This window comes from Jaculus jaculus, chromosome 2 (genome assembly GCF_020740685.1).
Source record: "Jaculus jaculus isolate mJacJac1 chromosome 2, mJacJac1.mat.Y.cur, whole genome shotgun sequence".
Classification (NCBI taxonomy): domain Eukaryota; kingdom Metazoa; phylum Chordata; class Mammalia; order Rodentia; family Dipodidae; genus Jaculus; species Jaculus jaculus.
The window spans coordinates 182,867,752-182,895,534 of record NC_059103.1 but is presented as its reverse complement, the minus strand read 5'-3'; the positions used below and the strand labels follow the sequence as shown (position 1 = coordinate 182,895,534).

Sequence of the window (27,783 nt, the reverse complement as noted above, 5' to 3'; positions counted from 1 at the left end):
GCTATTATGGACCAATATTTGTTTAGTAATTCAAATACTTTAGTAAGTAAAGGAAAGTTCCTATTTACTATTTTATCTCTTATTCATTTGGTCAGTTGTAATATTCAAGAAAGTTTTCTTTTCCTTCTGAACTGTTCAATGTATTGACAAGTGATCATCTTATTCTCTTGTTTTAGTTTTTGCAGATTTTGTAGTGATACACTTGTCTCTGGTGAATTTGAACTGTTCTGTTTTGTGTTGATAAGGTTGGGTAGTTTGAAATTTTTGGTTTGGCAGAAAAAAATGTCTCAGTGATTAAATTAACATGGTTGCCTACCAATCCTAACAACCTGGATCATTTCCTCAATACCATATAAAGCCAGATGCACAGTGGCACATGCGTCTGGAATTCATTTGTAGTGGCTGGAGGCTCTGCCACACCTATTCTCTCCCCCATCCTCTCTTCCTATCTCTCTCTTTCTTTCTACTTGCAAATAAATAAATACAAATATTTTTTTTAAATGGTGCTCTTTTAAAATGAAGAATTTTTATCTTAGGATTTCTATTGCTTGGGTGTCTCTATTTCTAGATTGTTTTTCTAATTCTTGTATTTTTGTAATTGTCTTAAATATTTTCATCTGTCTACTTAATGTGATTTTATGTGTCTTATTTTTTCTTCATTCTTTATAAGGTGAAATTTTTATGTCATTGATTATGAACCTTTCTCCTTTCTAATAAGAACACTTAAATCATGCTAGGGATGTAGCTCAAGAGTAAAGTGCTCATTTAGCATTCACAGGCCCTGTGTTCAATCCCCAGTACCAAAACAAAACTGTCATGTAAAATATTTACAAATTTTCAGTAAGGAAATTTCAGTTAGAAGCCATTTATTTATCTGCATTCCTCAAATTTTACATATCTTCATTTTCTTATGCTGAAATGACATGTCACCATAAGTTTGCTTTATTTGAAGCAATGTTTTCTGATGAATGTATTAGAGCTACTTCATACCATAAATTCTGTGTGAATTACTCATGATGTATTCCGAAGTAAAATTTAAAACCTTATTGAAGTTTTATTTGTATATAAAAGTCCAAGAAAGCCCAACCACAATATTCAAAATACTTTTTGTTGTTGTTTGTTTGTTTGTTTGTTTGTTTGTTTTTCACACATTTCAGCGGGACATTGTGGAATTCCAGAACTCATTGTGAATGGTCAAGTCATAGGAGAAAATTACGGATACAGAGACACAGTTGTCTATCAGTGTAATCCTGGTTTTCGGTTGATTGGCTCTTCTGTGCGGATATGTCAACAGGATCACAATTGGTCTGGTCAACTCCCATCCTGTGTGCGTAAGTAAGCATGATAAAAGGAATTAGATAACTCTTATCTCATGGTATGAAGAATCGAACACCCCTATACCCAAAAGATACTTTTGCTTACATACTATATGTAGATGGCATTGTAAACTAAATGTACATAATCTGTTCTTGAACACTATGCTATAGTACTTATCAAGGGCAGAGTTCAGGAGCATATATAAACATCCACTGGGGAAGTAGGAAAAAATATCAGATTTTCTGTTATTTATAATTCAGCAACATCAGTATTCACATGAAGTGTACACTCAGAACACATGTTTGTTTGTTTGTTTTTTTTTCCCAAGGTAGGGTCTCACTCTAGCCCAGGCTGTCCTGGAATTCACTATGGAGTCTCAGAGTGGCCTTGAATCACGGCAATCCTCCTACCTCTGCCTCCCAAGTACTGGGATTAAAGGCATGTGCCACCACGCCAGGCGAGAACACATTTTTAATATAAGGATTTAATGCTTTTAACACTATTATGCAACTGTATCAAAATTATTCTGATAGCAAAGCTTTCTATAGTGGAAAATCCTTCCAGTCAATGTATTCTAACAATTAGGATACTATAGTTATTCTATCAAATTATATTCTGATAAAGTATAATAAAACAGAAAAGTCATGAAATAAGACATGAAGAGTGGGCTGGAGAGATGGCTTAGTGGTTAAGTGCTTGCCTGTGAAGCCTAAGGACCCCAGTTCGAGGCTTGGTTCCCCAGGTCCCACGTTAGCCAGATACACAAAGGGGCGCACGCATCTGGAGTTCGTTTGCAGAGGCTGGAAGCCCTGGCACACCCATTCTCTCTCTCTGTCCCTCTATCTGTCTTTCTCTCTGTGTCTGTTGCTCTCAAATAAATAAATAAATAAATAAATAAATTTAAAAAAAAGAAGTGACTTCGCAGTCATTTTAAGAAAAAAAGAAAGACATGAAGAGCAATTATCATTTCAATCCCACTGTTAATTATGTGAGTTAATTCACAGTATTTTCTTCCTTGACTGGAGTCCCATCATACAGAAAGTCAACAATTTAAGGTGCCAGTGTAGTAGTAGCCCTTTTAAATTTGAAAACCCATCATAAATATATATATACATATATATATTCTGTGGTAATATGAAGGGATTTTTTTGTTTCATTTGGTAACAACTATTGTTACCTAGTGATCACTAACTTGAGAACCTGAATCCCTCAAGGTAGGAGATAGGTCATATAATGCCAAAGCATCTTTATACTGGACAAGAATCACTGTGCATGTGTGTGAGAGTGTGAAGAAGGGGTTCTGTCTATTTTTGTGTGTCAGTGTTGATGGAATCAAACCCAAGGCATTGTGGGAAATTGTCAAAATCCCCCCACCTGGGCCACACATCACACATCAGTTCTCTGGACAGAGTTGATTCTCTCTATCATCTGGTTGGCTGCAGGCTATTCAGGCTAAAAGTCGGTGCCTGTGATGGATACACAGGATAGTGAACATCTGCTTTGTTTGCGTTTATCAGTATGTGTCTTCTCACCAACTTCCTGTGTTTGTATAACCCAGTTCAGTGTATCGTAAAACTCTTAAGGATATGATGGAGAATGTAATTTCAAAGGGGAAAGTGCGGGGGGGGGGGAGGGAGGGTATTACCATGGGATATTTTTTGTAATCATGGAAAATGTTAATAAAAATTGTGAAAAGAAAACTAAAATAAAAACTCTAAAGGATTACTCAGAACTCTCACTGATGCTACATCCTTTAGAGCTTCTTATTGAGGACATCCTTGACTCAGTCGGTCACATTGACTTGTCTGGTTTCATCGTAGAAGAGAAAAAATTGAGGAAGAAGGCCACTAGGGAATGCATTTTTTGTATTGGGCAGGAAAGGCAGGCTTTCTGGGTCTGGTGATTTATGTATTTATTATGACAGCTAAAGTAAAAAAGTAAATATTATTGAAAAAGCCTAGTTCATCATCACCATGCTTTCTTACTGTAGTATATCCTCAAAAGTACGTGATGCATAATATCATGTGTTCTATTCTTGACCCTAAATTTAATTATCCATATATTCCAATTTTATGTAATTCCCATACCCAACTGTGTGTTATATTAAAATATTTTTTATGAATTGTGAGAGCAGCAGTCAGCCATTGTGTCAGGGAGATGCCTCTGCATGTTCCCTCCCACCTTGTGGCTCTTATAATCTTTCCTCTGTCTTTTCTGCAACATTCCCTGAGCTACAATGAATGTGTTTTACATCTACTTTAGTGTTGAGCTCTCAGGAGCTTCTGGATTTCTACTTTGGTACCTTTTGAGTATCCACAGGGTCTGTCCCCATCACCCTGGCAGGTTGTCAGGCTGGCTATGGCAGCACTCATGGTTACCTTGACAATTCCTCTATGGTTTCACCTGGACCCTAGCTGACATGTGAGGGCTGGTTCATCTCCTGCCATGGAGTCAGCTATCTTTTCGTTTTGTCTTATTGATAGATTTTGGTTGTCCTCAGTTCTTGCTGACATCTGAAAAAAAAAAATCTCCAATGGACAGTGGGATCAGCATAGGTTAAAGGGGTAAGAATTACTAATTCAGAGAGACCTTGAAGGTTGTAGCCTATGTTTTGGACAAAACCTAGTGGAAAAGTCTTGTTAGAATGCATAATCTTGCTCTCCATAGGATTCTCACTTGGTTTTCAGCTCCAGGTATGGGGTTCCATTCCTCAGAATGGATCTTTTAGCCAATCACAGAGCCATTGGTTACTCATCGAGGCTAGATGCATCACTTCACAGTTGAGTCCGTCTTGTCATGCTGGTTGTTTTAGTATAGCAGTGTCCCCTGCTTTCTCACAACATTGTTGACCATTTTCATAAAGCAGCTCAGTTAGTGTTTTCTATCACTGTACACACAACTCATAACTCACAATCCCATGATGAATACCAGCAATCCCACTGAGGAGTGCTGTCAGTGGATTAGGGACAGGGAGGAGGGAAATGATCAGTGCATGATGTGTTCATACAAAGTTTATATATATATATATATATATATATATATATATATATATATATATATATATATATATATAGTTTAATAATCTATAGTATCACCATCAATATAGTTCAATGGCATCATGGAATAATGGATAGACATTATTGATGCTTCAGTGAAATAATTTATTTTTTGTTTTCTAAGTTATATTTATTTTTATTTTAAATGAAACAAAATTATTACCAGCTGTGCAGTCTTCTCACTCTGCTCATTTTTTTTCATTTTTAAATTTTTTAAATTCTTATTTATTTAATTTATTTTTTATTTATATGTATTTTTTATGAGTTTTCTATTCAGCAAATACAGGCAGTTTGGTACCATTATTAGGCTCATCCGTGACCTACCCCTCCCCATTGGCCTATCCTTGTTGAGGTATATGGGTCATGCATTGTGGAGTTAGCCCACAGTTATTGGTATATAAATGTCCTACATATCCTGACACAACATGTGGCTCTGACATTATTTCCGCCCCCTCTTCCACAAAATTTCCCTGAGCCATGTTGAGTTCATTTTTGGTCGGCTTCAGTGATGAGGTGTTGGGGCCTCTGAGGTTCTGGCTCTCTGATTTGGTAGGAGTTGGTTTTTCTCTATATTGGTCTCCTTCCCCCTTGTGCTGGTATCCTGATCATCAGGAAAACAGCACCCTTGCTTGTTTCATCAATTTTCCTTAGTTACAGCCAGGCCCTTTTGAGGTATGATGAGGTGGCTCTCTCCTTAGGACCTGCATCTATCTGAAAAAGAGAAGCAGATTTTCCAATGGAGAGTAAGTTAGCACCAGGACCAATGAGATAATCCTTACTTTTTTTGTAGAGAGTTTAATAGGTGTAGGCCCTCTTGTAGCCAATGATTGATGGTATCTTGATATTAGAGAGAGGGTTTATGTTTGGATATGATTCTGACTGGTTTCCCAGCTCCAGTTATGGGTCCCATACCACTGAGGGAATCAGTTAGCCAAGAGCAGTTGGTTCCCCACCATGACTGTGTGCCACTACTGCACTTGCGCGGGCGTCACACCAGGTTATTTACTGCTATGTAGGTTAGACCATGAGTTGCTTAGACAGATATTGGTCATTTCCCCTAGTCGCCCATGTAGCACCTTCTGGCACTAGACACGCTGACTGTCTGGGGACTGACCCTCTCCTGGCCTCCAGCCATGTCATTCCATTTTACGTGTCAGCTGCATATGGTGTCTTCAGCACTAGGGTCTTACCACTAACTTTTGGTAGGCCATCAAGTACTCTGACAGAAATCTGTCATTCTTTTAGGAGACCTTGTAGGTTTCTCTGATCAAAAGCTCATTGTGGATGATATCCCCATGCTGGTAATAGGAGTTACAGGTCAGTGCCCACTAAGAAAGTGTGGAAAAATATAACCAATATAAAAGAGTTGGGGTGGGGGGAGAGGGAGAGGGAGGGAGGGAAGATGTAGAAGATTTAGGTTAGACTTGGTCCTACCCTCTCCAGTGTCTTGTGGTTCAGGTATTTCCTGTAAGGGCCTGGTAAAGGTTCAAACATTTGGTCTGCCTTTTAGGAAGTAGATTTTTATGGTACCATTGTCATTTGGGTCTAGATTAGTGTTTCCCACCTCTTGGATGCCCTCCCCCCCTCCCTGTCCATCGTAGTGTCTAGTCCATGAGATGCTTTCTGGGTATGTAAGGTATCTTGGGTAGATTCCAGTTAGGTGCTGTGGATGAGTGAGACTATGTGGTGATTTTTTTTCTGTGACTGGGTAAGTTCACTGAATATGATCTGTTCCAGGTTCATCCATTTTTCCTCAAATTTCTTTGTGTCATTTTTTTCTTACTGTTGTGTAGAATTCCATTGTGTAGATATACCACAGCTTAGTTATCCATTCTTCTAGTGATGCACAACTGGATTGACTCCAGCTCTTAGCTATTACGAATTGAGCCGCTACAAACATGGTTGAGCAAATCTCTCTGGCCTGTGGTTTGAAGGTTTTAGGGGAGATGCCCAGTAAGGGAATAACTGGGTCTGTTGGTATCTCTATAATCTGCTATTTCAGGAGTCTCCATATTGTTTATAAAGTCATTGTACCATCCTACATTCCCACCAACAGTGGATGAATATTCCTACTTCTCCACATTCTCACCAGCATTTATTTTCATTTGATTTTTTTGATGTTTGCTATCCTTATTGGGGTTAGGTGGAATCTCATAGTTGTTTTTATTTGCATTTCTCTGATGATTAGGGATGATGAACATTTTCTTAAGTGTGTGTTTGCCATTTGTATTTCTTCCTCTGTGAACTGCCTGTTCATCTCTTTGCCACATTTTGTAAGTGGGGTGTTTGACTTCTTACTGTTTAGATTTTTGAGTTCTTTGTAAATTCTAGAGATTAGGCCTCTATCAGTTGAATCACCCGCAAATATTTTCTCCCATTGTGTGGATAATCTATTGGCTTTGCTTATTGTATGCTTGCCTGTAAAGAAACTTTTCATCTTCATGTGATCCCATTGGTTGAGTGTCTGTTTAAGATCATGAGCTACTGGAACTCTTTTTCCATTCCTGTATCATGGAAAGTACTTCCTAAATTTTCTTCCAGTAGTATTCAAGGTTCTGGTCTTATATTGAGTTCTTTTATCCATTTGGATTTGAGTGTAGTGCATGGTGAAATGTGTGGATCAAGTTTCAGTTTCCCGCATGTGGTTATCCAGTTTGTGCAGCACTATTTGTTGAAGATGCTGTCTTTTTTCCAGCCTATATTGTTCGGGCCTTTGCACATATCAAGTAACTATAGTTGCTTGACCCAAAGCCTGGGTCTTCACGTCTATTCCATTGGTCTATACTCCTGTTTTATATGCCAGTACCATGCTGTTTTTATTGCTATGGCTTTGTAATATAGCTTTAGATCAGGTATGGTGATGCCACCAGAGGTATTTCTTTTGCTGAGGATATGTTTGGATATGCGAGGCCTTCTGCCTTTCCATATGAAATTTGACATCATTTTTTCCTATCCCTGTGAAGAACACTGTAGGGATTTTAATTGGAATTGCATTAAATATTTATATTGCCTTTGGTAAGATTGTCATCTTCACAATGCAAATTCTGCCTATCCAGGAGCATGGGAAGTCTTTCCATTTTCTCAAGTCCTCCTCATGGTTAAGAGTATGCTTTATATGGTAGCATCATGTGTTGGTACCATCGTTTTCTCCTCCCCACCTCAGTGAAGTTGCTGGCATTCCTCATGTGGTGGTGGGGTATGCGTTGTGAGAGCACAAGGCATTCATGGAGGGGGGCGTGGATGACCATGGACATGATGACCCAGCCCATGGCTCTTACAATCTTTCTGCCCCCTTTTCCACAAAATTCCATGATTCATGGTGGGTGTGCTTTAAATCTACTAGTGTTAAGCTCCCAGAAGCTTCAGGATTTCTGCTTTGTTATGTGATGAGTGTCCTCAGTGTCTGTCTCTGTCACCCTGGTGCAGATTGTCAGGATCACCATGGAAGCAGCACTCTTGTTCATCCCAACATGTATGTGGTTTTACCTGGGTTTTGATTGAAGTGGGAGGGGGTTTAACTCCTCAGGTCTGGCTACCATCTGAAAAAAAAAAAAAAAAAGATTCACCAAAGGGGAATGAAGTCAGCATAGATAAATAGAATAAGCATTGTTATTTAGAGGGGTTTTGGTAGATGTGCCCCTCTTTTGGCCAAAGACTAGCGGGAGCTTTTCATTGGAGACCATAATTTTGTTCTCCATTGGATTCTCATATAGTTCCCAGTTCCAGTCATGGGTTCCCTTCCAGGCCCTTCTGGCTTTCAGTTTTCATTAAGAAATCTGAGGTGATTCATATGGAATTCCCTTTGCATGTAACATGTTGTTTCTCTCTTGCTGCTTTCTCTTTGTCTGTACTTTCTCTTTGTTTGTATTGTTTAGAGTTTTAATGATGATGTGCCTTGCAGAGTTTCTTCTTTGGTCCAGTATGTTTGGAGTTCTGTGAGCTTCTTTTATCTGGATGGGTCTTTCTTTGGAGAGGGTGGGAAAGTTTTCTTCAATATTTTGTTGACTATGTTCTCCATGCCTTTGGTCTGAATTTCTTCCCTTTCTGGCATACCCATGATCTAGATGTTTGGTCATGTTAGGGTATTGCATAGTACCCTCATGCTTTGTTCACATAACTTTTTTTTTTTTTTAACTTTTCAAAGCTTTTGGACTCCCAAACTATTTCTTCTGTCTTGTCTTCCAGATGTGATGTACCATCTTCCACCTGATTGACTCTGTTATTTATCAACTCTAGGAAGGGTTTTATAAACCCTATTTGGCTTGTATTTTCTGTTGTCTTTTTCTGTATAGTATCTAGCACTTCATATAATTTCACTTTTGTGTCATGATTTGCTTTTCTAGATGCTTGTTGAAATTAATTCCTGCATTTAATTATGTCTTCATTAAGCCGATTTAGCTGGTCATTGAGATCCTCTATTTTTTTGATTAACCTTCTATTCATTCATCTCCCTTTTGAGGTATATCTGTTTTACTTAAATTTAATTATTCTTAGTGATGGAAGCTATGTGCTGTAAGATATTATTCTACTCGGTTTCATCTATTCAGTTCTTGCTTTTGTGATGGTTTGATTCCAATTCATCAATTTACATGTTCAGGGTAAATAAGCTTATTGTACTTTCATTTTAGGATTCAATTTCTGTTGTCTCCTGATGTCATTGGAGTCACCTTTGTAGAACTTCACAGCCTTGGTGGAGATCTCTCAGTTTGATGTCACACATTGTGTGTGTGTGTGTGTGTGTGTGTGTGTGTCTGTGTGTGTGTCTGTGTGTTGATATCTACCTATCTTGAGGTAAAAGTTATTTTAATAAGGAAGAAGTGAGTATTTGCCATTGTAGGATCTTAAGTGAGTATTCTAGTTTGGGTTTAACCCAGATGGCAGTGTTAGGGCATTGGATCCACAGATATGTGGGCTGTGGAATTTGCATATATGGCTGTAGCTCTGGGCTGGTGGTTCATAGGAGAGCTGTGGTTGGAAGTCTGGAACGTGCTTAGCCCACTACCATAGCTTTGCCTTTCCTGTGGGGCCTCAGCACTTGTCCCTGCTCTCCCACTGTGCCTAGCTGAGCAGGTCTTAGTCATTTACCTGGTACCCTCTGGCAAGTGGTTGCCAGATATGCCTGTGTTTCCTGTCTGGGGCAGGAGAGATTTGTCTTGGGGGAACTGGTAGACAGATACCATTAGTGTAGGTGGGGGTTAGGATTGGAGAGTGGGATTTTAGCCACCAGGTTCCAGGGACCAGGCCAGAGCTAGAGTCAGTAAAGTTGGCATCAATTGGGTTCACAGCCCCCAGCTACACAGAACCCCTCAGAAGCCCCAAGTTTATAAGCCCTGACACACCCCACATATTCAGTTGCCCTTATGGCCAAGTCCCGGACACACAGAACCCCACACTCTCCATGATGGCACAGATCCTACATACACCAATCCCCTCACCTGCTAGGACAACTCAGTCCCCACAAGCAGATTTCCTCACTGGCTGGGCCACACAGGCCCTAACATGTTGTACAATATTATTTTTATTGTGAGTAAAGTAAAACATTTTTTAAACGATGGCTAATGTAAGTAATATTCACAAATTCTCATATTATCAAATTATTATGAGCTGGAGAGATGGCTTAGTGGTTAAGCACTTGTCTGTGAAGCCTAAGGACCCTGGTTCAAGGCTCGGTTCCCCAGGTCCCACATTAGCCAGATGCACAAGGGGGCGCACGCGTCTGGAGTTCGTTTGCAGTGGCTGGAGGCCCTGGCGTGCCCATTCTCTCTCTCTTTCTCTTTCTCTCTCTGTCTGTTGCTCTCAAATAAATAAATAAAAAATAAAAAATTCTTATGAAATCAGGAGAAATTTAATAGAAAATATTTTTGTGTGTTTTGAGGTAAGCGATGAAAAAGGACATCATTAACAGTACAAATCACTTTAATAAGTCATCACACACACCACCACCACCACCAGTTTGTGATTTAAAGGCATCAATATTCTGCTTAGATTTATCATAGATTGCTATTTTCAGCTAAATTCAAGCACAGCCAAGTAATACCACTGTTTTTCTTGTTGAATAATTGAGACTATAAATGAGAATTAGCCCTGAGGGGGGAACTGGTTTTTTATTGGTAATTTCAACAGTAATCAGATGCAGTGAAACTGGCAAATGAGTAGGTTGACATTAACAATATAGCTGAAAATAATTGCTCCCAGGTTGTTTCGCCAGTGCTAAAAGTGACTGTGGTCTTTCACCGTACCCAATTATGAAGTGACAATGCTGGAGTTCCTCCAATTCACAGAGTGGGCTGACAGTAAAACAGTTCATAGAAATGCAGGAATTGGGGAAGCCTGCACTACATAAAATTGATCTAACTTATATAAACTCTTGATCTGAGGACATCTTTCAAAGTAAAATTAAAATCAAACATTAATCACAATTTTAATCCAGTAAGACTGATTGGCTTGGAGAAATTTAATATTAGTATCCCAAAGCAAAAATGATGCATTCCGTGTGATGGGATATAGCATGTGCTACTGTCTATATCACCTAGTCAAATTAACATAGTTTGCTTTGGCTTATCAATTTATTATTCATATAATTATTATCTAAATAATATCATAACTGAAATTTTGGTATGAAATTTAATATGCCTTCAAGAAAGTTCAGCCCTCACACTTAAGTAGCAAAGGCAAATAGTCCAATATTGTTCCTTTCTGTTATTAGCTGATGACAGAAACTGCAAGATCCCCCAGAATACTTCGAATTTAGCATTCTTTTCTTAAAGAATAGAGAATGAAATAGGGATGTGAAATTCAAGTTTCTAAGTACTAAGTCATCTAAATTACCACAAGTTCAAATAATTCTCCATTTCCTATTATATTTTTGCTTACTATTGTATGATTTATAAGTTTTTATATTTTGTGTCTGTACCAGTAAACATAATTTACATATATAGCCACATATAATCTTTCCATTGTGTTTGAAAGGATTAAGTGTAATTGTGTGAAAATTGATAAGTATTCTTCTGTGTTCCTCCTTCCCCCCACAATGATTTAGCTGTTAGCTGTGGTCATCCTGGTAGTCCAATTTATGGAAGAACAAGTGGAAATGGGTTCAACTTCAACGATGTGGTAACATTCTCTTGCAATATTGGGTATGTTATGCAAGGGCCTACAAAAGCCCAGTGCCAGGCCAACAGACAATGGAGTCATCCTCCACCTGTATGCAAAGGTAACCATTTCACTGTGGCCTCTTGGGGACATGGGAAAGTATCTATGAAAGTAAGAGACAGAGAACAAAAATAGCTTGTGTAGAGCAGTAGAGATTTTCAAATAATAAAATTAAAAGCTAAAATGTTATTTTATTAGAAATGCTTTCCTTTTTCTTAAACTAAGAACTTTTATTTTTTTTTTCAATTTGTTTCATTTCTATCTTATTTATATATTTTTTGAGGTACACTGTCACTGTAGCGCAGACTAACCTAGGACTTACTATGTAATTTCAGGGTGACCTTTAACTCATGGCAATATTGCCTCTGCCTCTGGAGTGCTGGGATTAAAAGTATGCACCACCACGCCCAGCAACTTTCATTTTTAAAAGCCAAAACTGTCAGACCTTCCTTCCTTTTGCTTAACAATATATATATAATTTGTGAGTGTATGTAATAATGTACTTGATATAATTTACTCCATAATTAACAGAATTTACTTTTTGCAAGTATGAAATCATTTGGTGAGGAAAATCTCTGTGGGTCCCTGTTTACCATGAAGTTGACATAAGGACTTTATTTGAAGTACACTAGACAGAAGTGTATTAGTGCAAGGTCTTCAGTTAATTTCAATTTTGCAGTAAAGTATGTCAGGCTTCATTTTGTCAGATTATCATTTTCTACATGTTTTAACCCCTTGCGGCCAACAGCTAAACAATAGCTAAAATGGTAATATTCTTTCAATCCATACTCATCATAATTATTTTAAAATATTTTTATTTATTTGGGAGGAGATAAGAATAAGCTAGCATGGTCAGGCCAGGGTCCCCCGCTGCTATTAAAAACAAAAACTAAACAACAACAAAAAACAACTCTAGACAGACTCCTGCATCTATGTGGGTAATAGGGAATTGAACCTGGGTTATCAGGCTTTGGAAGCAACTTCCTTTAATTGTTGAGTCATCTCCCCAGCCCCTATACTCAGCATAATTCTTGGGGAGTGGCTATTTTTCAAAGAATTTTACCAAAAAACAAACAACCAAATAGAAAACAAACAACAAAAACAAAAAAAAAAAAACCCTAATTCCTTGTTTTCTATATTTTCATCCAATCATTTTTCAGTCTACCACCCCAAGAGCTCATGGGTTAATTTTTCAGTCAATTTCCCCAAGAGTACATGGGTTAATTTTCTGTGGGGAATATCTAGTTTATTTAATTAAAGTTACTTATGAATTTAAATTGTAAGCTTCTAAAATTAGCATATGTAAGTATTTGTATAGTATTTCTAAAAATGACTAAAATTGTTCCACGTTTTAGTGGTCAATTGTTCTGATCCTGGGATCCCAGCCAATTCCAAGCGAGAAAGTAAAATAGAACATGGGAATTTCACCTATGGCACTGTGGTGTTCTACGACTGTAACCCAGGATACTTCTTATTTGGCTCTTCAGTTTTGATATGTCAGCCAAATGGACAATGGGACAAACCATTACCAGAATGCATCAGTAAGTAGATAATGTGAACTGTTCCTCTCACAAGTGTCATGGAAACAATGTGCATGCTTACTGTTGCCAAATATCTACAGCTATGTACACTTTTATATAAGTTGGCTGAATTGATTCATTTGTTTCAAAACTGCCCTTGGTTGTGTTCAGTAAGTTTAATGTCACCATTATTAATGTGTCTACTATAGTTCCTTGAACTGAACTTAGAGTACAAGGAATATGAGAAGCAAATTGCCTCCACTCTGTACATTAATTTTGCAAAAGCGGCAAGGGTATTTTGTTTGCTCCTGATATTATTTATGAGTTGACTTTTGCATACTCATATGTTACGTTTGCATCCCAATATGCCTCATTACACACCCTATCCCCTCACTGCCACTGTACTCCTTGGCATCATTTACCCATGGCCATGCAAGAGAATGATTCCCTTCCCCTAACAACCAACAGCTTTCACTAGCTCACCTGGAAGGAAAGTGGCATACCAAGTTCCTCCCCTGGCCAGTGTTGTCTGTCCCTGTCACGTGCAGGTCCTTTACAGGTAGCCACAGCTGCTGTGAGCTCGTGAGTGCAATGGCTGGGGAAATGTAGGCCCTAGGGAAGAACCTACTCTCATTGAATCATTAAAGGCATGTCCTGTACTATCACATTGCTTTCTACAGATTTACCTTTATGTTTAAGAATCAGTTTCAATTTCAGTCAGAAACTTTTTTTCATTAACTAAGCTTAATAAGAGCATGTTTCTGGACTTCAGAATACTTGTGTATTTAAACTAAGGTGGTACTTAAAAAAAACCTTATTGATCTTAGATATGTATCACATAAAGGCATATTAAGCATAATCATAACACTCATATCTTTCAAGTCAGTGAACACTGAATAAGAACATATATTGCATTTGGAATTTAGATTATAAGTAAAATAAATTTTAGAATAAATTTCTATGTCATGTTTGAAGGAAAAATAAATTGATAAAAATAAGCCAAGTTTTGGAGAGGCTAGAAGTAAAGATACATTTTAGGGTTTAGTCATTTGATAAGTCTTGAATTGAAAGAATGGTTAAGGCTGTATATGGTAGCCAAGAGAAATAATTTACAGAATGAACTAATATGTCAAAAAATCATGGTGCAGGTGATTCTCGATTATACCACCTAATAAAATTATTTTATGAACTTGTATTACTTACAGCATATTTTATATTTATCAAGCCATCTTGAATGAACATTTATGACAATAATCATGTAGTAGTGAAGACATAAAGTTTCCCTTTTTCTAAAAAAATTCACATCTAGAAAAATAATTCAGTAATTTTGCCTGCTAATTAAAATGCATTTGGTGCTGGAGTAATGGCTTAGAGGTGAAGGCACTTGCTGGAAAAGCCAACGGACCCCAGTTGGATTCCCTTGTACCCACATAAGCCAGTTACACAAGGCAACATATGCGTCTAGAGTTCATTGCAGTGGCAAGAGGCCCTGACATGCCCATTCTGTCTTTCTCTCTCTATCTCCCTCTCCCTTTCTCTCTCATAAATGAATAAGTAATATATTTATAAAAGGTATTTGATTACTTTATGCTGACCCAATTGAATAATATACTTACTTGATTTTGTGTTACTACATCATTAATGGCTTAAAACAGATCTTTTTGTAGGACATAGAAAACTAATTTTCTTCAGTTTTTTTTTTTTTTTAGCACTCTTATACCTCTTGATTTCCCATTTCTTTCTTTCTTTCTTTCTTTTTTTTTTTTTTTTCAAGGCAGAGTCTCACTGTAGCCCAGGCTGACCTGGAATTCCCTATGTAGTCTCAGGGTGGCTACAAATCATGGCAATCCTCCTACCACTGCCTCCCAAGTACTGGGATTAAAGGCGTGCACCACAATGCTCAGCTGATTTCTCATTTCTTGTATCACATTCAGGTTGAATGCTAAGTACTCCAAGGGTCCATTAAATCTCTGTCTACTTAAGTATTCTTTGATACTACATTTAATAATTTTTCTAAGTTTGGCTAACAAGAAGCATACATTAATTTATCAAGCTTCCTCTAGCCAATAAAAACTGCTCTACAATCTTTTGATTTCTTTTTGTTTTCCTCTGGATAATACAAAAGTTTATTTAAGGAGGTTGATCACGTCCTCTCCAAAACATAGCAGGCAGAGTTTTCAGTTTGTTCCCTGCTGCATGACTTATATACCAAGCATGATAGTACAATTACTGAACTTTGTTTTTAATGTCCCGATCCCCTTAAAGACTCTCATAGAAAATCATGCAATAATGTTTGGGTGTCTCTGTCCACACCACCTAGTTGAAGGGCTGTGTCAGAAAATATACACACTACATTGAAATCAAAAAATAAAATGAAATACTTGGTAGCAGAGGCCAGTAAGTTAAAAAGGAGACATAAAGGGAAGAGAAAGGAAGGGAGGAGGATACTTAGTAGGTTGATATTGTATATATGTAAGTACAATGATTGTAATGGGGAGGTAATATGATGGAGAATGGAATTTCAAAGGGGAAAGTATGGGGGTGGAGAGGGAGGGAATTACCATGGGATTTTTTTTATAATCATGGAAAATGTTAATAAAAATTAAAAAAACAAAAACAAAAACAAAAAAATAAATAAATAAAATAAAATGGCTTTGTGTGAAAGAAAAAAATACATACATACATAAATACATACATACATATATATAAATATATATAAATAAATAAATATTTATATATTTATATTTATATATTTATTTATATATATGGTAGCCAAGGGAAATAATTTATAGAATGAACTAATATGTCAAAAAAATCATGGTGCAGGTGATTCTTGATTATACTACCTAATAATTTTATGAACTTGTATTACTTACAGCATATTTTATATTTATCAAGCCATCTTGAGATATACATATATATATGTGTGTGTGTGTGTGTGTGTGTGTGTGTGTGTATGTACATATATATATATACATATACAATATATATGTATATATATGTACATATATATGTGTGTGTGTGTGTGTGTGTGTACTGGTTTTTTGAGGTAGGGTTTCATGGTAGCCCAGACTGACCTGGAATTCACTATGGAGTCTCAGGGTGGCCTCAAACTCACTGCAATCCTCCTACCTCTACCTCCTGAGTGCTGGGATTAAAGGCATGTGCCACCACATCCTGCCAAATTAATATTTTTTAATTTATTGATTTTTTTAAAGAAAGGTTGCACACATAGACATCCTTCTCCCCCAACCCAGTTCTCCTGAGGATCTTTAATTCATTGTAGGTACCAAGAGCCTCAGTCAGTCTCCTTAGGGATGGAGGCTCGGGCTATTCCCACCTACCCTGAAGCTTTTACAATCTTTTCACCCCTTCTTCCATGATACTTCCTGAGCCAAAGTGGGCAGAATAGAGATCTGGTTTCTCTGCAGATTTAGGATCTCTCTTCTTATGAGGTTTAAGTGACCACATTGTAGCAATCTCCATGATATCTGAAACTAACCTGGCACTCACTATGTACTATCAGGTTGGCCTCAAATTTGAAGTGATCCTCTTCCCTCTGTCTCCCAAGCACTGGGATTAAAGGTATGCACCACCATGCCAGGCTGCATCCTTTCTTTAGTCCAGCACACCTGGAATGCAATGGTCCCAGACAATGCCAACCATCTTCACTTCATGTTTGTCATGACAATTTTTTCCCTTTAAATTTCTGTATGTATCATGTTGAATCTGGCATGGCTTCCTAGGTATGTGCCTAATCTACCTAGGTCCTTGATCAACTTTGTCCAGATGCATCCATGCTTTGAACCTATGCATAAAATACATGGGCAAACTCACTCTCCACAAGCTCACAGACTTGACAGTATCATGAAAACATGCTTATGTGTACTTATCTGACACGTTCGTGTTAAACTCATGCTCAGTATGAGTGGATTTACCCAAATAGTTCCTATAACAGTGAGCCTCGTGCCTATTTACAATGTCAACTTTTATACTTGAGAGAGATGTTTATTTCTTACAGGTTTGAATTGAAAATGTATTCTATATGCAGATTGGTTCAGGTTGTTCGATAGGAGATATAAAAAAATTTTATATTAAATAATTATGTATTGTAGTGATTGACTGTGGACACCCTGGAGTTCCTCCCAATGCAGTCCTGTCTGGAGAGAAGTACACTTTTGGGTCTACTGTTCACTATTCCTGCACAGGAAAACGCTCTCTTCTAGGCCACTCATCACGGACTTGCCAGTTAAATGGCCATTGGAGTGGATCACAACCTCATTGCTCAGGTACTACTTGGAAAATTGGAAAGTGTGTGTAAAATCACATTATCTTTATTAATATATACACAAAATAATCTAATGGCATAGCATATTTCTTTTAAAAGTTTCACAGTTGAAGCCAGAAATATTGGTTAGACATTTGCTAGAATAACTTGTAAATTCAGATGCAAAAGACACTGATTTTTAAATGATAAATTCCAGAACTATAATTTGAACTTTGAAATGTCTTAAATAAACAATGATGGGGTTTTAGAATGATACTATATATAAAAATAAAATGATAAAATTTCTCAAGCTCTAGTTCCATTTAGGTAGACAGCAAATAGCCTTTTCCATAGAAGACTGTGTTACAAACAGTAAATTTGTATGAGTTAAATTCTCTTTAAAATTATAGGCAATTAATCAATTAATAGAATATTTTGAACATAAAGTTCTATATGTTTTGAATTGAGCTACCTTAACAAACTTCATGAAGGCTATCCATGTTTTCCAACTTTCTATATTATTTAATAGGCAATATAGCACACAACTCCTTGTATGTGTAATGATTACCTTTACATTAAAGAACACTAAGGCAATACTTATTAACATATGCTTTTGGAATATATAAAACACATTTTTCATGATGTGTAACTTCCTTTATTCCTACATAAATAGTATTTAAATTTTACATCAAGAATGCCTGGGCTGGGGCTGGAGAGATGGCTTAACGGGTAAGTGCTTGCCTGTGAAGCCTAAGGACCCCGGTTCGAGGCTCGGTTCCCCAGGTCCCACATTAGCCAGATGCACAAGGGGGCACACGCGTCTGGAGTTCATTTGCAGTGGCTGGAGGCCCTGGCGCGCCCATTCTCTCTCTCTCCCTCTATCTGTCTTTCTATGTCTGTCACTTTCAAATAAATAAATAAAAAATATTAAAAAAAAAACAATGACTAGGCTGGAGAGATGGCTTAGCGGTTAAGTGCTTGCCTGTGAAGCCTAAGGACCCCGGTTCGAGGCTTGGTTCCCCAGGTTCCACGTTAGCCAGATGCACAAGGGGGAGCACGTGTCTGGAGTTCGTTTGCAGAGGCTGGAAGCCCTGGTGAGCCCATTCTCTCTCTCCCTCTATCTGTCTTTCTCTCTGTGTCTGTCACTCTCAAATAAAATAAATAAAAAATTTAAAAAAAAAAAGAATGACTACCACCACCCACCAGGTCAACCTGGGCCAGAGTGAGACCTTACCTCAAAGAAACAAACAAGCAACAAAAAGAAGGATGACTACCTCTTACTATTATCCATTAACTAAACATGGACATAATTTTTCTGCTTTATATTTTCAAATGTATCATTCAATAGCTTGATATTGCTTTATTTATGTATTGTTTATAACCTTTATGTTGCTTATTTTGTGGATATCATGGAGATAACTTACTATCAATTGTTTTACACTGCTTTTCATTTAGGCATAAAATAAATGTGATGTGGTTGGTATCTCAATTTTGCTATTAGTGATTAATCTGTATGTAATTATTAAACTGATTTTTAAGAGAACTAGTTTTATATCTGAGTAATTTACAATAAATTAACTGTCAGATGCCTGTCTATGCATTTAAGTAACCTTCCCCCCCCCCGCAAAGTACTATCACACTATCAAATCACAGAATAAATGCTATGCACTATTTAAGTGTTAAATACTGATTTTATTGTTTTGTGATTATTATCATGATATCCTAGCAAAAATGAGGTAATGTAAAGAGTAAAGCCAAATAGAACATATCAAAAAAAGCTTCCTAGAAAGATACCATTAACCATTTTTCAAGCCTATGTATTGGCTTAGTTCTCTATCACTTTCTCTCTCTCGCTTTCTACACACACACACACACACACACACACACACACACACAGACACACACAGACACACACATGAATTGTATTGAAAATTGTGATTGTAATTATTTAGGTTAGTTGTAAAGACTAGCTTCTAACACTAAAATCAAAAGATGAACACATAGTGATAAGTAACTACTTCTGACAAAACAAAGTCAAAGTTCCTAATTTGGCTTTGTCTGTAATTAAGTTTTATGTTTTCATGGATGAAAATTTATATATAGGTAATTGATTCATCTTTATGCAATTATTAGAAGAAATCAAGGAAGAAAGTTTAACCCATTGAAGGCACTCTACTATAATATATACATGTTCTAGCACACCACAGTTCCAGTTTAACAACTGCAAAAAGATGACTAGTAATTAGAAAATTCAGAGAACAAAAAATGTGAATAAATGAATCTAGTTTTTAATTTTAGTTTTATAAATGTATTCTCATGTTATTCCATAATATATATCACTGGTTATAAATTTTTAATAACTTGGTTATTAGCAAAGTTCTATAAATATTAGGCAATTATCTGAAACAAATTCAATGCCTCTTAACACCACTAATAAGGAAAATAATGACACATTCTTTAATCATTTTCTTTTCTATAAATGTCTTTATAATTCAAGTCATGTGTTATATTTCTTTACAATCAAGTTATAGAATTAGTATGTACAAACAAATGCTCACACTAACACTGGTCTAAATAATAAACATAATAAATGTTCATTGAAATAAACTAACTTCAGTTCACTGCATGCTAGGTGATGCTGCTGGTACCTGTGGGGACCCAGGAACTCCCGGCCATGGCTCTCGGCAGGAAAGTGATTTTAGAACAAAAAGCACTGCACGTTTTGCTTGTGATACTGGTTATATCCTTCATGGCTCAGAAGAAAGAATATGTTTAGCCAATGGCAGTTGGACTGGAAGGCAGCCGGAATGCAAAGGTAATCTGAAGTACAGAGGAACTTTATTGAGAAAACTTATGATACTAATGAATTTGAATGCATGAAGAGACCCCTGGGAGATTAGTAAAGCCCTTCTCTGTGTCTTTCTATGAGGCTGACTTTCAGAAATGATTAGATATCTCTAAAATAAATAAGAGCTTAACTAAGCCTGGTAGATACAGAATTTAAATGGACTGTTGGCAAGTAGTAGAACTATGGAAAGTGGAGCTGGTTGGAAGAAGTAGGTAACTGTGGGCATGACCCTGAAGGGTATATGTTGGTATTAGCCCAGTCTATTGCTGCTCTCCATCTCCTGGTTGTCCTCTTCCTGCCTCACCTCAGGCACAACACAACAGAGCCACCTGACCATGAAGTGTAAACACTGAAACAGTGAGTCCAAGTAAATAGTTTCTTACTTTAAGTTGTTTATGAGAAATATTTTGTTCAAGCAATGAGAGACTGACTAAAATAGTGTTGGTAATGTGTGTTCAAATTCAATGGGAAACTATTAGCAAAGTTATTCTTGCCTGATTCTCCCAATCCCAATCAAATAGAAATGCAGTGGGATTTTAGTTTTACTGATATCCAATCAGAAAACAATGACAGCTAATAATCACATTAACAATCTTATTGGCCATTTATATATAAAGTTCTTGTAACCTAAGAAGTATTTAGAGTGAATTTTTTAAAGGCCAGAAAGTTTTCTTTTTATGTTTAGGATTTATCTTTCAAGTTTGTAGAAATGGAAAAAAGATCCTATATAAGATTTTTATTTGTATAATTCAATTACTTGTGAGAAAGATTGATAAAAAACATGATAGCCAAGTGAAATATTCAATATTTTAAAAGCTCTACATTATGTAAAGTACTAAAGTGCCTTCTAATGGTACAATAAAGGTATAGCGTCTCACTTGATAAAATATATTGTCAAAGATATTTTAAAAATCCACTTGTGACAATAATAGTAACTAGGTAGACATAATGATGCATAATCGTCACAAGTTATTTGCTTGTGATTCTTTTTGTAGGAAATATTAACAACTTAATGATAACATTTTCTAGAGTTTGATTTCTTTCTTTTAGCTAAACTTAATTTCTGTATTTTTTTTGCCCCAAAATGGAGAGTATGACTTCCAAATGAATATTTTTTTAAAAAAATGAAAGTTATTATTATATACCTCTAGATATCCAGGAGTGTTTGAATGTTTAAAATGCATAGGTGATAGTATAAATATAATAAATTTTTACTATATGTTGTTTAGTTATGTAAGTTGTGATTTTACATGAATTAGTTTTTAGGAGGAGAACCTCATAATTCTCCACCATAAGATTTTGTAGTTTCTGAAGGCAAATGCTTTAAGTACCTACTTTACACTGAAGTATTCACTGAAGCTAAGAACAGCCCCCTTAACAAATTTATGATGTGTATTCCAGTAACTGAGCCACTAAAATCAATACACATTTGTCTTAAATTACATCTACATATAAGAGATAGTCCACTGGTAACTTTTCAGGTTCCTGGGTAATTTTAAAAGAGTATTTTGTCATTAGTTATTTGAGAAGAAATTTTTAGTTGCATTACTTTCATTAATCTTCTTGAACATCTTGCCTCACAGCTGTACAGTGTGGCAACCCAGGAACAACAGCCAATGGGAAAGTCTTTCGGATTGATGGCACGACATTTTCTAGTTCAGTCATCTACTCCTGCATGGAGGGCTACGTCCTTTCTGGGCCTTCTGTTAGGCAGTGCACAGCTAATGGAACCTGGTCTGGAGCATTGCCCAACTGTACAAGTACGTTGTATTTTTTGAGAAGTAGGGTTTGTTTTTAACATTTAAAATTAGTACTTATGGGAAAATATTTGTGGCTATATAAAAATATGCTGTAAGGGGTTTGAATATTTATATTTTTTTCAAATTAAAGCATCATATTGAATTACAATTAATGTTTATACTGGTGAGTAAGAATTAGTAGACTTACCTCAGTACTGTATTGTCTGACTGAGGGAAAAATAAAGTCCCACAGAAAGTCAGCAGTGTTTAATATTTTTATACAATTTTAAAAATGATGACATTCTATGTTTTCAGGTTAAAATTTCAAAGGATGTATTTATCTATATTTATATCAGCAACTATTGTCATGGTTGAAAGGCATAGTGATTATTTTTTAAGTTTTTGCATTAACATAGGGAGGTCTGATTGGTAATCTATCATGGGAAATTAGTTCTGATTGCTGATTTACTGTGTTAAATACTTACAGTTATGTGGAATTAAAATTGTTGATTTACTCTCTGAAAATCTTATAGTTACATACGCACGTTAATGACTGCACGGACTGAAATAATGTTTAAGGTTTACTATGTACCACAGTGTTTCAGCATACTGCTGTTCTGTTTGAAGCTTCAAGTTGGCTCTCCAGCAGTACAAAAGAAGGAAAGGAAAGGGGAGGGGTCAGAAAATGGAAAGTAAAGACAGGTATTTAACCCACAATAATCCACTCAATGAAAAAGTCTTGCTGCTTATGTTTCATAAGTATCAAATGGTGGCGGGGCGTGGTGGCACACACTAATCCCAGCACTCGGGAGGCAGAGATAGGAAGATCGCCGTGAGTTCAAAGCTACCCTGAGACACCATATCAAATTCCCGGTCAGCCTGGGCTACAGTGAGACTCTACCTCAAAAAGAAAAACCAAAAAAATAAATAAATAGATAAAATAAGAAAGAATTAAATAGTGGGGCTGAGGAGATGGCTAAGCAGTTAAAAGTACTTCCTTGTAGCCGGGCGTGGTGGCGCACGCCTTTAATCCCAGCACTCGGGAGGCAGAGGTAGGAGGATTGCCATGAGTTCAAGGCCACCCTGAGACTACAGTCGATTCCAGGTCAGCCTGGACCAGAGTGAGACCCTACCTGGAAAAAAAAAAAAAAAAACCAAAAAAAAAAAAAAAAAGTACTTCCTTGCAAAGCCTACTAATCTGGGTTTGACCAGGGTTCAAATCACCAATACCCACCCACCCAATGCACAAAGTGGGACATACATTTGTAGTTTGTTTACAGAAGCAATAGGTCCTGGTATGTCCATTCTCACTCATTCTCATTCATTGTCACTCTTTCTGTATCTAAGCAAATAGATAAATGAAATATTTAAAAAGAATGTAGGTTCTTTGTAACAAATGTGCCACAAGATGGTATTTATAGTGAAGGAATTTTGCCTGCTGCGGAGCAGGCTATATATGGGAAGTCTGCATTAGGTCTTACATCTTTTACCCCAACCTGGAACATTCTACAGGCAGAAGGATTGGACAGTCATGGGATTCACGGACCATTGAGCTTTGGTGGCACTACTTTAAATTACTTTGTCCCAAATTTTAGTTCGAGATTTTGGTTGATTTAAGTAGAGGAAATGTTCTTCTCCGTTTCATCTTGAATGAATGTGAAAGTCCTCCAACTTGTTTGGAAAATACCTCATTCCTTTAGAAACCTTTCAGAATCTAATAATTACATGACCTTTATTTATTTATTTTTTTTCCATAAGAACTATCCATCTGAGCTTTTAGCTCTCTCTTACCCACCTTTTACAAACCATCTCAACTGACACATTTATCAAAAACCCTTCTTCTCACACTCTCTTCAATCTTTTTAGTTAAAGGTAATCTATCTCTGTTCGTGTAACACCTCCTCTGTAGTCATTTAAGCACCTGAACAGTAGGCAAGCTTTGCAGAGCAATAGTACCCCTGCCAACCCTTCATGTCGCTGATACTTCAGGTCAGCACTACTATGCATAAGAGTGGCTCAGTATACAGTTCTTGATGGAGTTGAAATATACACAGTTATTTCAGTTGTCAGACTGTACGATTTACCTTTCCTAGATATTTTAAATGATTTGCAATTAGGATCTATAATTTCATGCACTTAGGTTCTTATTTACAGTGTGTTTTCAATATGTAATTGTCCCAGAGAAAGATAATGAGGACAGTCAAGCAAAAGGAATCTGCTGAGTAGCACACTCAATTTTTACAGTACATGATGACTACATTAATTCCTGAGTAAACACCTCAATCTCTTCTTTGCAGTTGTCTTCCAATTTTGGCAAACAAATGCCCTGGTTCTTCAAATTGAAAATTACATTGACTTTCTTTTTATTGAATATCTTTCCTTTGCATTTAAGATATTTTTTTTTTTTTTTTTTGAGGTAGGGTCTCACTGTAGCTCAAGCTGACCTGGAATTGCCTGTGTTTCTCAGGGTGGCCTCGAACTCACGATGATCCTCCTACCTCTGCCTCCCAAGTGCTGGCATTAAAGGCATGTGCCACCACTCCTGGCACATTTAAGAATTTTTAATCAAGTTAAAAATTTCTCAATTCAATATACATGGATTACTAATATTATATCTACAATATAAAGTTTGTTTCTCTATGTCATTTCTTCAGGGAAATACTGTGTTGAAAAATGTAATTCAAGTGTCAGCTTTATGATGATGAATTGCTATTAACAGAAAGCTGTGATTTTGTAACATATTTTTTACTTCATATGCAAACATGTGGCTAAATCAATAATAAACCATGAGCAAGGAAAAATGTATCACCCCCAAAAGTAGAGAGATTTTACTGGGAAATAAAACAAGCTAAGCTTATGTAATTGAAACCTCTAGTATTGATAGGATTTCCCTTTTATGTGTCCTCCCAGAGTAGAAAGCAGGTCACCTTGGGTTGCAGCCAGCCCCTTCCTAGCATTCCTCCTAAGTTCAAATTCTATCCATGATGGCAAAGCACTCCTAACTTACTTCCTTACTAAACACTAGAGGGTAAAGTGTCAACAGGCACTTTTTATAGTGAAATATTTAAACCACTATACCAAAGAAGAAAATATTTCTCTTTTCTTTCCATTCCATTCTAATTTTTACTAATAAGATCTTTAATGTAATTTCTCTTATTTATCACAACTTTGTGAATTTTACAGCAATATCATGTCTACTTCACATTGGAAACATTAGTGTCTTAGAAAGAAGACATACTTTGCCATGGTAACACAGGATGTGTAAAATCTAAGATTAAACTCAAGTCTGTTTGCCTCAAGAAGGAACAAATTTACTTCTCTCACTCCCTTTTTTCTCATTTTTTTTCTTTTTTTAAAAAAATATATTTTATTTATTTACTTATTTGAGAGGGAGAGAGAAAGAATGATCTTTCCAGGGCCTCTAGCACGCATGTGCCCCCTTGTGCATCTGGCTTACATGAGTCCTGGAGAGTCAAACCAGTAAGCATCCTTTGGCTTTGCAGGAAAATGCCTTAACTGCTAAGCCATCCCTCCAATTACCATCTTCATTCTAGGAAAGGGAACTCCTTCCTAGGGAGGGACTCAGGTTGACTTTGGAAACAACAGAGCTAGGGAACTCCTTTAGGCAAGAGAGAAGGAGAACCCAGATCCTTCTCTGATCTGTAACAAAGTGGAGCTGCAAGGGCAGGTTTTCCCCCTGCTTGTTTTTATCTAACTGCTTTCTCTTCTCTTCCTTTATTACCATAGTGGCATGACATGACATAGTAATAGTATACTGCTTATAAACAATGTGAAATGTCATATTAATGTATAGCTCTTTCCTCTCTAACTTCTAATTTTTATTTCCCTTGAGTGGTCCAATTTGAATTATGGAAACTTTTATCTCATATTGAAATAATCACTTGAAAAATATACTTTTGTACTATAATTCTTCCCACTTAACATTACAATATCTTTTCGTATATCACCAATTTTTTAACATACAAAGAAAATACAATGTAAGGCAATAGTGAATCTACATATATTATAGAGATTAGATATTTTAGCCTAATGTTTCAAAGGAAACAGCAAGAGTGCCATTGAATTGTATGCAAAATTATTTATGATAATATTTGCAAAACTGAAACAATTTTTTTTAAATATATTTTATTTATTTATTTGAGAGTGACAGACACAGAGAGAAAGACAGAGAGAGAGAGAGAGAGAGAGAGAGAGAGAGAGAGAGAGAGAGAGAGAGAATGGGCGTGCCAGGGCTTCCAGCCTCTGCAAATGAACTCCAGACGCGTGCGCCCCCTTGTGCATCTGGTTAACGTGGGACCTGGGGAACCGAGCCTCGAACCGGGGTCCTTAGGCTTCACAGGCAAGCACTTAACCACTAAGCCATCTCTCCAGCCCCTGAAACAATTTTGTTTGAAAGAAAAATCAATATGATTGATAGTATGGAAAGATCAAAATAAGGTAATTTGTATATGAAATAACTAATAGTATCTCTTGGGAAAATAAGAAAAACCTTGAAAAGGTAGCTGAATGAATTGTTTCTCACAAAAATATGGTAAAATAAAGCACTGAATTTTATTTTGGTTTATTTCACATTCTTATTTTAAATTTAGTAATTTAAAGGTTTCTTTTTTCCTTCTGTTAATTATCATTGAACACAAAGACCATCTTATATGATAAAAATCAGAAGAATGATCCAATTTTTAGCAATTATTTTTAAAAATACACTGAAACATTTTATCAAAAAAAAAAAAAACACTTTAAGGTCTGTGGAAATGGATCAGTGTTTAACAAAGTCTGCCTGCCTAAATTTGATTCTCTACATATAAACTCTATGCACAAAGTGATGCTTTCTTATGGAGTAGACAGCCAGAGGCACTGACATACCTATACTATAGATCCAATTCTGTCTCTCTCTCCCTCCTTTTATCTAGTGGCAAAAAAAAGAAATATTTTAAATTATTTTAAAGAGAAAAGAAATATACTTTAAATTGAAATCTTTCAAGAACTGTGGGCATATAATGTATTTGAATTTCTTTTTAGATATTTTATTTATTTATTCATTTATGATAGGGAAAAAGGCAGAGTGATAGAGAGCAAGCAAGGCAGGACCTCCAGCCACTGCAAATGAACTTCAAGTGCACGTGCCACATTGTGCATCTGGATTACGTGGGTCCCAGAGAATCAAACTGTGATCCTTTGGGTTTGCAGGCAAATGCCTTAACTGATATGCCATTTCTACAGTCCATAATTGAATTTATTATGAATTCAAGTACTTCAAAAGTCATACACAGGGCTGCAGAGATGGTTTAATAGTTAAGGTGCTTGTCTGTGAAACCTCAGGACCCAGGCTTGATTCTCCAGTACCCACATAAGCCAGATGCACATGATGGCACATGCATTTTGAGTTTGTTTACAGTGACTAGAGGCCCTGGCACACCTATTCTCTCTACATATCTATCTCTCTCTATCTCTCTTTCTCTCAAGTAAATAAATAAATAAAATGATTTTTTAAATGATACAAAATATTATCATTCAGCAATTAGTCAAGAAATGATAATAAAGAATTCCATTGGAAAGTTTTCTACTGTAATATTTTACTGGAAAAGAATTAATTTTGGCATTCTAATCACTTTTGTCCTATGAAACTCTTTTGTTTGAGTAATTTTTCAAATATGCTTTGAATTTGCTTTCTTACCAAGAAACACCCCATCACACACTTTTTAAAAAATTTCTTTAGGGCTGGAGAGATGGCTTAGTGCTTAAGTGCTTGCCTGTGAAGCCTAAGGACCTCGGTTCAAGGCTCGATTCCCCAGGACCCACGTTAGCCAGATGCACAAGGGGGCGCATGCGTCTGGAGTTCATTTGCAGAGGCTGGATGCCCCAG

General features: G+C 36.6%; 1 protein-coding gene across 7 annotated transcripts in view; it reads left to right on the top strand.

Moving 5' to 3' along the window:
* The window catches only part of Csmd3 (CUB and Sushi multiple domains 3), a 1,124,273-nt gene that overhangs the window by 1,047,893 nt on the left and 48,597 nt on the right, over positions 1–27,783 (top strand). For all 7 annotated transcript variants that reach the window (XM_045143269.1, XM_045143267.1, XM_045143265.1 and 4 more), the window contains 6 exons: positions 1,158–1,331; positions 11,413–11,586; positions 12,881–13,066; positions 17,161–17,334; positions 19,945–20,127; positions 21,744–21,920. In XM_045143269.1, the coding sequence (XP_044999204.1) occupies positions 1,158–1,331; positions 11,413–11,586; positions 12,881–13,066; positions 17,161–17,334; positions 19,945–20,127; positions 21,744–21,920 (1,068 nt within the window). The remainder of the gene's footprint in view (positions 1–1,157; positions 1,332–11,412; positions 11,587–12,880; positions 13,067–17,160; positions 17,335–19,944; positions 20,128–21,743; positions 21,921–27,783) is intronic.